Source organism: Balaenoptera acutorostrata, chromosome 14 (genome assembly GCF_949987535.1).
Source record: "Balaenoptera acutorostrata chromosome 14, mBalAcu1.1, whole genome shotgun sequence".
NCBI lineage: Eukaryota > Metazoa > Chordata > Mammalia > Artiodactyla > Balaenopteridae > Balaenoptera > Balaenoptera acutorostrata.
In genome coordinates this window covers 41,196,322-41,208,446 of record NC_080077.1, presented here as the reverse complement: position 1 = coordinate 41,208,446, position 12,125 = coordinate 41,196,322, and the positions used below count along the sequence as shown (strand labels likewise).

Below are 12,125 nucleotides of genomic sequence, written 5' to 3'. Positions count from 1 at the left end.
TTTCATTTCGTTTACCACACACGACAAAAACAATAATCCAGAATAATAATACCAACATGACCACAAGCAATATGATTACTTAAAACAGTAGTATTTTTGCTGTTTTATTTGTCATTTAGACAATGTATTACTTGGCATGTACAGTCAAATTACTGTGTTTTAGAGTGCCTTTTAGGGTGTGGAGAAAAAGAAACCCTCCTATACTGTTGGTGGGAATGTAAACTGGTACAGACACTATGGAGAACAGTATGGAGGTTCCGTAAAAACTAAAAATAGAGCTACCATATGATCCAGCAATCCTACTCCTGGGCATATATCTGGAGAAAACTCTAATTTGAAAACATACATGCACCCCGATGTTCACTGCAGCACTATTTACAATAGCCAAGACATGGAAGCAACCTAAGTGTCCATCGACAGATGAATAGATAACGAAGATGTGGCACATATACACAATGGAATATTACTCAGCCATAAAAAAGAATGAAATAATGCCATTTGCAGCAACATGGATGGACCTAGAGATTATCACACTAAGTGAAATAAGTCAGACAGAGAAAGACAACTATCATATGGTATCACTTATATGTGGAATCTAAAAAAAACGATATAAATGAACTTATTTACAAAACAGAGACTCACAGACATAGAAAACAAACTTATGGTTACCAGAGAGGATAACAGCAGGTGCGGGAGATAAATTAGGAGTTTGGGATTAACATATACACACTACTATATATAAAATAGGTAAACGACAAGGACCTACTGTAGAGCACAGGGAAATATATTCAATGTCTTGTAATAACCTATAATGGAAAAGATTCTGAAAATAACATATATATATATACACACACACACACACACACACACACATGTATGTATAACTGAATCACTTACACAACACTGTAAACTAACTATAATTTTAAAATGGTTAAAAAAAATAAAGTGCCTCTTATAAGGTTATACTATCAAGTGGGTACTGTTAGGTTCATTTAATTATATGTATTTATATTATTATATGAACTATTTAAATGACTCCAAAGTAAAAAGACAAAGTAAGGTATATTACCTGACTCTTCAGCTTATTCTTTTCCCTATCCCTATAAGAAATCATTTAACAAAATATGATACATTCTTGCATGTTTTTAATATAAGGATATTTGTACATGTATTTATATCTCCACCCTTTCTCATACAAATAGTAATGAACTAAACACTCTTTTTTGTCTCCACCTTTTTCTCACTTAACAAAAGATCTTGTATATCACTCTATGGCAATATACAGAGGTACTTCTCATTCATTTTTATAACTGCATAGGGCTACCCTGTGGATAAACCATAACTCATTCAACAATCCCCTATTTATGGACACTTGCATTACTTCTAGTCTTTTGATACTATATGCTATAAAAACATATTTGTACACATATGTTTTCAAAATTTTTGTCCGTGTATCTCTGGGATAGATTTCTATAAATGAGACTGCTGGATGAAAGGGTAAATGCACATATGTTTTTGCTAGATACTGCCAAATTCCCTCTTATAATAAGTCTCAAAAATACACTATATTTTCAAAACCAAGCAGTTGAGGCCTTACAGTCATTGAGAAAATATTATTAGTAGTTTATGGAATAGGTTACAAAGAAAGTGAAACAAACTAATTATGTTTTTATAGTAAACCAATGTTCCTTACACTGCATTATAATTTGAAACATTTGAATGTCTTTTTAGGATAAAGAGGGGGGAAAATCACTTATACAATATGCATCAAAACATACCATAGACTTCCTAGAAAATTTTGCTCCTTAATCATACTTAAGCTTATGCCAAAGCACATTAAGATGCAACACTGAGATAAACATAATTATTTTATCTGAGGTAAATTATTCTCACTTGTATCTAGATATAAAAAAAAAACAATCTTCAAAACATTTACTTAATTCTTAAGAAAAAACATTGATTAGAACAATTACTTATGGATACCTGATTAAGTCAAAATAGGTATGCTCTAAATGATCAAGTTTTATGATACAAAGACACTATTTGTAACAGCTCTTCTGGCATTATTTGTTCATCATAGAAAGAATATTAGTAAAGTAAGATGTGGTTAAAAGTGAAGTCCTCGCTATCAGGGTGATATCAGTAAGTCAATTAACTCACTTCACTGATCCTGAATTTCTCCATTTGTCATGAAGTTAAAATTTTAAATGAAATAAGATCTGGAAACACTTTTTATACTGCAAAAAGTTGTTATAAATAAAAAGATACTATTTTTGTTGCACTTCTAGACAAGACACTGTGTCAGACACTTAAAGGACTTGAAGATAGGTCAGGCACACATACCTTTAAGGAACTTCAACTAGTAAGAAAGAGGTAAACACACAAATAATGATTCCACAAAGAAAAAGATATATTTCTACCAGAAGAATAATACAGAAACTGCAAACAAATTCAAAGCAGAATCATCTACTTGTAGGTGATCCAAAAAGCTTCCATTTGGACAGACATCAAGGATAAATACCTGACAAGTAAAGATGGGGCACAAGGAGGGAGAAGGTATCATTTCAAGTAGCAACATCAACAATGTGAGGAAAGGGAAAGCTTGGGGACATGCACATTTATGAATGTGACTGAACAAGGGGCATTCCCAGTCTTGAAATTTAGCTTTACATTTGTATAATTTTGCATTTTACAAAAGCACTATGTCACAAAATATGAAATAATAAAACAGTTTTCTTTAATCCTGCTTTCATGGTGGGGGTAAATATATTCGGAGGATTATCCATGTTAGCCCACTTGCTGACACAGTATAGTACAATAATCACTGATATGCAGAATGACAACCCCCAGGAAAAAAAGGTAAATCATTAAAGATGAAGGGTACTTCTTAAAGCACGAAAATTACTGAAATACAATAAAGTTTTTTTTACCAAAGAATAAAATTGGTCAAAAAGTTAGAACATGTGATTTTCTGTTCATTTAAAAAGAAAGAATATATATTTGAATTTTGATTTTCCTTCCAATCTCAGTTACTCAAACTCTAATCAACAAATATATATTTCTAACTACATTTAATTTTTTGTATTCTAGTTAAGCTTATTATTTTTACTCTAGAGATCTGTATATTTTATTTAGCAACCTGCTCACAAATTCCTTCATTAATCAACCAATCCCTTAGTGTCTATAAATACGCAACTTCAAAAACCACCGCTCTTAATTAGATCAGAATGAATAAGCTTTGAAATACAAAATTTGTACCCAAATAATTACTTAACCACCTATACCTACTTAAAAGTTGTTCTCATAGTTCATAATTAGCAATAGAACAGCAAATAATATAAACAAAGCAATGATACACACTTCTTAAGGCACAAAATGATTAGCTCACATAAGGAGCCATTAAAAAGGCATTTTTACATTAGATAAATTTAAGAAACATACTAACATTACTACTCAGAAATAATGCAGTAGTTCTTATTAGGTAAACCTGCTACATGTATGCAGTTTCAAATTGATAAACATGTATCAAATTGTTAAAGAGATGCCAAAATGATAAAGAGGTACCAAATTGATATAGTGGGGCCTTAGGTATTACAAGTTTTTCCCCACAGTTTTTAGTAGTCCATTCTTAAAGGTTATATGTTAGCAATTTAATAAATGATTGGAGATATAAGACAATATACATCATATTAATCAAGACTAGAATGACACAAGGAACTCTCAGGAACATATTGCTCCCTGGCTTGAATTATTAAAAAAAATAGAAAGAATGGATTGTTGAGCTTATAGTAAATATTTAAGTAACTACTTCCAAGCAGAATTAAACATTTTCTGTTTCAAAATTCTCAGAAGTGTTTTAGGTACATACACAGTAAGAGCTAGAACTGGCACAGAAAGAATTGGCTTTTCCACTACAGGCAATTCCTCTGTTATATTTAGACTTCTTATTAAACTTCAGGAAATTTAAAATTCAGCAGGCAGGGTAACCTGATGCAAGTAGATGTAATAAATGACATAAGGTCTCTTCAAAATAAGTATAAAGGCACATATCATAATGTCAGGAACTATATTGTCTAGTTAAAAGAAAAAGACCTCCAGTAGGACAAATCCAAAGGAATGCTAGGATAGTTTACTATTAAAAAATCTATCAACATGTCCTATAAACAGGTCAAATAAATTCCAAGATCAAGATAATCTTAACAATAAAGGAACTTGACAAAATTCAACATTCTCACTTGATTAAAAGAAAGAAATCAAAATTCAATACCTTACATAGACTAGAAAGATTCTTCCATAGCATGACAGGGAAAAATACTCTCCATAAATAGTTACTACTTAATGGTGAAATGCTGGATGATCTCCCAGTAATCATTCAAGTCTAAAACAAGTAAGTCACTATTACTTAGTATTATAGTGGAAAATTTTCCAAAAATTTTTTGTTTAAGTATAGTTGGCTTAAAATGTTATATTAGTTTCAGGTGTATAACACAGTAATTTGATATTTTTACAGATTATACTCCATATAAAGTTATTCTACAATACTGACTATATTTCCTATGCTGTAACATTTCATACTTAGTCATGTGCACTTTTTAATCCCCTTCACCTATTTTGCCCCTCCACTCAACCCTCTCCCCTCTCTGGTAACTACTAGATTGTTCTCTGTATCTGTGAGTCTGCTTCTGATTTGTTATATATGCAACTGAATGTTCATATTCAGCACTATTTATGATAGCCAAGATATGGAAGCAAAATAAGTGTCCATCAACAGATAAACTGGATAGAAGAAGATGTGGTGTATATATATATATATATATATATATATATATATATATATATATATACACAACGGAATATTATTCAGCCATAAAAAAGAATAAAATTTTGCCATTTGGGACAACATGGGATGGACCTGGAGGGTATTATGCTTAATGAAAAATTACATAATTTAAAAAAGAATGAAGCAGAAATAAAGTACATTAGAAGGTTGGAGGAAAAAATTAACAAAAATCTAGAAAAAACATATAACCAAATCAACATACAGAAGCTAATGACTTTACTAGTTATTAATAATAACCAAAGAGAAAATAAAACTGAAAAAGAGATCAAGCTAAACTAATTAGAAATATCTGTGAGAAATGTACTACACCTCTTTGGAAAAAGCTTTACAACTTTAGTAAAATATAACATAAAGAAAATAAATGTCAAAACTTACCATGTTCCTAGATAGGAAGGTTGAGTACAGTAAGGATCTATAGTTTAACATAATAGCAATCTAAATTTCAAACTCAAATGCCCACTTTGAACTGGGAAAAATAACCTTAAAGTGCACATAGAGGAACCATTAGGTAGAAATAGCTAAACTAACTTTTTAAGGACAGAGTTAGGAAGGAAATGATAGGCTTACTCTTACCCCACTTTAAGACACAATATAAAGTTACAATAAGTAAAATACAATAGTAACTAAGTAAATAGCCAATATATTACAAAAGTAAATATGTAAAATATTTATTACTCAAGAATTGAAGAGATTTGGAGAGTGGTAGTTACTTTTAAAGACTATTTACAAGTTAATAGGAAACACTAAGACAGGTGGGCAATTAATAAAAAGATACATCTAGTTAACAAAGCTATGGAATTATAATCAACCATATTAATGTTTAAAAAACTCCCCAAACCCCCCAAATTTTAAAAATTTAGCAATTAGTTTTGAAAAAGCCAAATACGCAGTCCTGAAGAACAGACAGTCTCTTCATTTTTCTTAGAATAAAAATCAAAACAATTTGATAATATGCATCAAGAGCCTTAAAAGTGTTCATATCTTTTTGATTAAGTATTTCTACCTTCTGGGACTCTGACCTAAAGATTCTAAAATTAGAAAAAAGGTTTAAGTTCTACAATATTAAATTTGAGCCTGATAACATAGTGAAGAAACAATCCACACTCCACCAATGAAGGACTAACTATGCACAGGAGGGAGACATCTGGGGCTACTGCATATGACCACATTTCCAATTCCAGGCCCTCAAAAAACCATTAAACCTTCCCAGTACCCCAAAAGCAGAAACAAGAACGCTTACTGTTAGATAAGATACAGTATCTCACATACCAGATACACAGTGGTGATAAGAATTCTTGCCCTTAGTTACCCTACTTAATCCTTACAGAAGCCTTATGAAGGAGATATTATCATTGCCATTAAAAATGCAAATGGTAATCAAAAGAAAGCTGGAGTACCAATTCTCACATCAGACAAAATAGACGTTAAAATAAAGACTATTACAAGAGACAAAGAAGGACACTACATAATGATCAAGGGATCAATCCAAGAAGAAGATAATAACAATTGTAAATATTTATGCACCCAACATAGGAGCACCTCAATACATAAGGCAAATGCTAACAGCCATAAAAGGGGAAATTGACAGCAACACAATCATAGTAGGGGACTTTAAAACCCCACTTTCACCAATGGACAGACCATCCAAAATGAAAACAAATAAGGAAACATAAGCTTTAAATGACACATTAAACAAGATGGACTTAATTGATATTTATAGGACATTCCACCAAAAAAACAACAGACTAAACTTTCTTCTCAAGTGCTCAAGGAAAATTCTCCAGGATAGATCATATCTTGGGTCAGAAATCAAGCCCTGGTAAATTTAAGAAAACTGAAATCGTATCAAGTATCTTTTCCAACCACAACACTATGAGACTAGATATCAATTACAGGAAAAAATCTGTAACAAATACAAACACATGTAGGCTAAACAATACACTACTAAATAACCAAGAGGTCACTGAAGAAATCAAAGAGGAAATCGAAAAATACCTAGAAACAAATGACAATGAAAACACAATGACCCAAAACCTATGGGATGCAGCAAAAGCAGTTCTAAGAGGGAAGTTTACAGCAACACAATCCTACCTCAAGAAACATCTCCAATCAACAACCTAACCTTACACCTAAAGCAAATAGAGAAAGAAGAACAAAAACCCCCCAAAGTTAGCAGAAGGAAAGATATCATAAAGATCAGATTAGAAATAAATGAAAAAGAAATGAAGGAAACAATAGCAAAGATCAATAAAACTAAAAGCTGGTTCTTTGAGAAGATAAAGAAAATTGATAAACCATCAGCCAGACTCATCAAGAAAAAAAGGGAGAAGACTCAAATCCACAGAATTAGAAATGAAAAAGGAGAACAACTGACACTACAGAAATACAAAGAATCATGATACATTACTACAAGCAACTATATGCCAATAAAATGGACAACCTGGAAGAAATGGACAAATTCTTAGAGAGCACAATCTTCCGAGACTGAACCAGGAAGAAATAGAAAATATAAACAGACCAATCACAAGCACTGAAATTGAAACTGTGATTAAAAATCTTCCAACAAACAAAAGCCCACCACCAGATGGCTTCACAGGCGAATTCTATCAACATTTAGAGAAGAGCTAACACCTATCCTTCTCAAACTCTTCCAAAATATAGCAGAGGGAGGAACACTCCCAAATTCATTCTGCGAGGCCACCATCACCGATACCAAAACCAGACAAAGATGTCACAAAGAAAGAAAACTACAGACCAATATCACTGATGAACAAACATGCAAAAATCCTCAGCAACATACTAGCAAACAGAATCCAACAGCACATTAAAAGGATCATACACCTTGATCAAGTGGGGTTTATCCCAGGAATGCAAGGATTCTTCAGTATACTCAAATCAATCAATGTGATACACTGTATTAACAAACTGAAGGAGAAAAACCATAGGATAATCTCAATAGACGCAGAAAAAGCTTTTGACAAAATTCAACACCCATTTATGATAAAACCGCTCCATAAAGTAGGCATAGAGGGAACCTACCTCAACATAATAAAGGCCATATATGACAAACCCACAGCCCACATTGTTCTCAATGGTGAAAAACTGAAACCATTTCCACTAAGATCAGGAACAAGACAAGGTTGCCCACTCTCACCACTATTACTCAACATAGTTTTGGAACTTTTAGCCACAGCCATCAGAGAAGAAAAAGAAATAAAAGGAATCCAAATTGGAAAAGAAGAAGTAAAACTGTCACTGTCTGTAGATGACATTGATACTATACACAGAGAATCCTAAAGATGTTACCAGAAAACTACTAGAGCTAATCAATGAATTAGGTAAAGTAGCAGGATACAAAATTAATGCACAGAACACTCTTGCATTCCTATACACTGACGACGAAAAATTTGAAAGAGGAATTAAGGAAACACTCCCCTTTACCACAGCAAGAAAAAGAATAAAATACCTAGGAATAAACCTACCTAAGGAGACAAAAGACCTGTATGCAGAAAACTATAAGACACTGATGAAAGAAATTAAAGATGATACAAAAGATGGAGAGATATACCACGTTCTTATATTGGAAGAATCAACATTGTGAAAATGACTATACTTACCCAAAGAAATCTACAGATTCAATGCAATCCCTATCAAACTACCGATGGCATTTTTCACAGAACTAGAACAAAAAATTTCACAATTTGTATGGAATACACAAAAGACCGTGAATAGCCAAAGCAATCTTGAGAACGAAAAATGAAGCTGGAGGAATCAGGTTCCCGGGCTTCAGACTATACTACAAAGCTACAGTAATCAAGACAGTATGGTACTGGCACAAAAACAGAAATATAGATCAATGTTACAGGATAGAAAGCCCAGAGATAAACCCACGCACAGTATGGACACCTTATCTTTGATAAAGGAGGCAAGAATATACAGTGGAGAAAAGACAGCCTCTTCAGTAAGTGGTGCTGGGAAAACTGGACAACTACATGTAAAAGAATGAAATTAGAACACTCCCTAACACCAGACACAAAAATAAACTCAAAATGGATTAAAGACCTAAATGTAAGGCCAGACACTCTAAAACTCTTAGAGGAAAACATAGGCAGAACACTCTATGACATAAATCACAGCAAGATCCTTTTTGACCCAACTCCTAGAGAAATGGAAATAAAAACAAACATAAAGAAATGGGACCTAATGAAACTTAAAAGCCTTTGCACAGCAAAGGAAACCATAAACAAGACGAAAAGACAAGCCTCAGAATGGGAGAAAATATTTGTAAACGAAGCAACTGACAAAGGATTAATCTCCAAAATATACAAGCAGTTCATGCAGCTCAATATCAAAAAAACAAACAACCCAATCCAAAAATGGGCAGAAGACCTAAACAGACATTTCTCCAAAGAAGATAGACAAATTGGCAACAAACACATGAAAGGATGCTCAACATCACTAATCATTAGAGAAATGCAAATCAAAACTACAATGAGATATCACCTCACACCAGTCAGAATGGCCATCATCAAGAAGTCTACAAACAATAAATGCTGGAGAGAGTGTGGAGAAAAGGGAACCCTCTTGCACTGTTGGTGGGAATGTAAATTGATACAGCCACTATGGAGAACAGTATGGAGGTTCCTTCAAAAACTAAAAATAGAACTACCATACGACCCAGCAATCCCACTACTGGGCATACCTGGAGAAAACCGTAATTCAAAAAGAGTCATGTACCACAATGTTCAGTGCAGCATTATCTACAATAGCCTGGACATGGAAGCAACCTAAGTGTCCATCGACAGATGAATGGATAAAGAAGATGTGGTACATATATACAACAGAATATTACTCAGCCATAAAAAGAAACGAAATTGAGTTATTTGTAGTGAGGTGGATGGACCTAGAGTCTGTCATACAGAGTGAAGTAAGTCAGAAAGAGAAAAACAAATACCGTATGCTAACACATATATGTGGAATTAAAAAAAAAAAAAAAGGTTCTGAAGAACCTAGGGGCAGGGCAGAAATAAAGATGCAGACGTAGAGAATGGACTTGAGGACTTGGGGAGGGGGAAGGGTAAGATGGGACGGAGGGAGAGAGTGGCATGGACATATATACACTACCAAATGTAAAATAGATAGCTAGTGGGAAGCAGCAGCATAGCACAGGGAGATCAACTCGGTGCTTTGTGACCATCTAGAGGGGTGGGATAGGGCGGGTGAGAGGGAAGCATAAGAGGGAGGGGATATGGGGATGTATGTGTACGTATAGCTGATTCACTTTGTTATATAGCAGAAACTAACACACCATTGGTAAAGCAATTATACTCCAATAAAGATGTTAAAAAAAATAGCTACATGTCATAGACTTTCAGAATGTCTATGTCTTGAATAGCTGAAACAGAACTCAACATCTGTGAATGCCAGGGATCTACTATAAAGCAAACCTATATGTTATAAAAGACCTAGGGGAAAAAAGCCAGTTTAAAGATTTAAACACATAGAGATGTATGACTACTTACAAAAATGACGTGATTAATTTCAATGCATTTCCTATATTTGATGAGAATGTAATTTTCTTTAAATACACTGAGATCTGGGAGTTGAAGAAATACTATTTCCTATGGATTACCTGTGATGGTGCAAAACCAGACATGTGAAAAGCTGAAAATACAAGTGGCACTTCTGCTTTCAGTAGCATTTCAACATAGTGAGTGCTGCAAAAATATACTGGATGAATGCCAGATTCTATGGTGTCAATAGGTAGGTACCTCTGCATAAAAGAGAAAAATTGAGAATTAATGAATATGCAGCTAATTTAAAACCAATCAAATTCATCTAAATCTTTTGCTCTAAATTGCTACTTCAAAATTACCATGGTGGCATAACAAGCTACTGCAAATTTTATGTAAGTTAAAAAGTTAGAACATTAAACACTATAGAAAGATTAAAAATCAATAAAGGCAGTATGATATACCTTCCTTCCAAGATAAAGGAATAAAATTAACACTTTGGGGCTTCCCTGGTGGCGCAGTGGTTGAGAGTCTGCCTGCTAATGCGGGAGACACGGGTTCGAGCCCTGGTCTGGGAAGATCCCACATGCCATGGAGCGGCTGGGCCCGTGAGCCACAGCTGCTGAGCCTGCGCGTCTGGAGCCTGTGCCCCGCAACGGGAGGGACCGCGATAGTGAAAGGCCCGCGCACCGCGATGAGCAGTCCCCGCACCGCGATGAAGAGTGGCCCCCACTTGCCGCAACTAGAGAAAGCCCTCGCACGAACCGAAGACCCAGCACAGCCAAAAATAAATAAATAAATAAATAAATAAATAAATAAATAAATAAATAAAATAAATTTAAAATAAATAAATAAATAAAAGGCTGCTAGTAAAAAAAAAAATTGTTTAAAAAAAAAAATTAACACTTTGTAATTGTGACAAATTCAATCCCTTATGGAATAATGGAGATGGATGTTGCATGAAAGAATAAATACATGGATGAGTACATGAGTAATAAATGCTTTACATTTTAAAACTAAGTATATTTCAATATGCTTATATATCCTTGGATTTAGTCAATGACTCTAAAACATCAAAAAGGTTTATTTAGTTTGTCAGCTCTTGGTATTTGCCTAATCCGCTTTTTCTAAGTTAACGTTAAATAACCCAAATCTAAGCTCTAGTTACTAATAAGTGAAATTGGGAAATCCATAAGAAATTCGTATCTAAAACTGTGATGCATTCCCATCAAAGTACTCCGGCTATCTATCTACAAATATATAAAATTTATTTCATGTATTTTTATATTTATTTATATGTCTATGTATATATTATATATATTATATATGTATAGATACATATACACATATATTTACAAACTTGCATTGCATTTTTCAGCCATTTCTTCATAAAGTCGGTTATTTTTTCAATTTATTTCTTGGGTACAATTTATCATGAATGCTCAATGTTTTAATGAGTGTTACTTTAAACCCAACATCTAACCACAATAAATTTTTTAAACAAAGAATAAACCTAAAGATGTAATTCTGTTTCAAGAAAAACTATTAGACTAGCTATTATATCCTACAGACTTATAATAAACATTGATACTCAAATTAGATCTGACTTCTAGAGAGCCATTTTAACGTTTTTACCTTTAATGGGCAACTTAAACTTTTTTAATAAAAGAAAGTTAATACTTTAAAATCAAAAATCAAACTCATATATAACAATTACATAAGAGTTAAAATAAGGAGGATTTTTTCAAACTTTATACTGCTAAACCATTTTT

At 33.2% G+C, this 12,125-nt stretch overlaps 1 protein-coding gene across 2 annotated transcripts in view; it reads right to left on the bottom strand.

Moving 5' to 3' along the window:
• The window catches only part of TBC1D32 (TBC1 domain family member 32), a 190,395-nt gene that overhangs the window by 13,960 nt on the left and 164,310 nt on the right, over positions 1 to 12,125 (bottom strand). For both annotated transcript variants that reach the window (XM_007190776.2, XM_057528103.1), the window contains one exon: positions 10,473 to 10,613. In XM_007190776.2, coding sequence (XP_007190838.2) covers positions 10,473 to 10,613 — 141 coding nt within the window. The remainder of the gene's footprint in view (positions 1 to 10,472; positions 10,614 to 12,125) is intronic.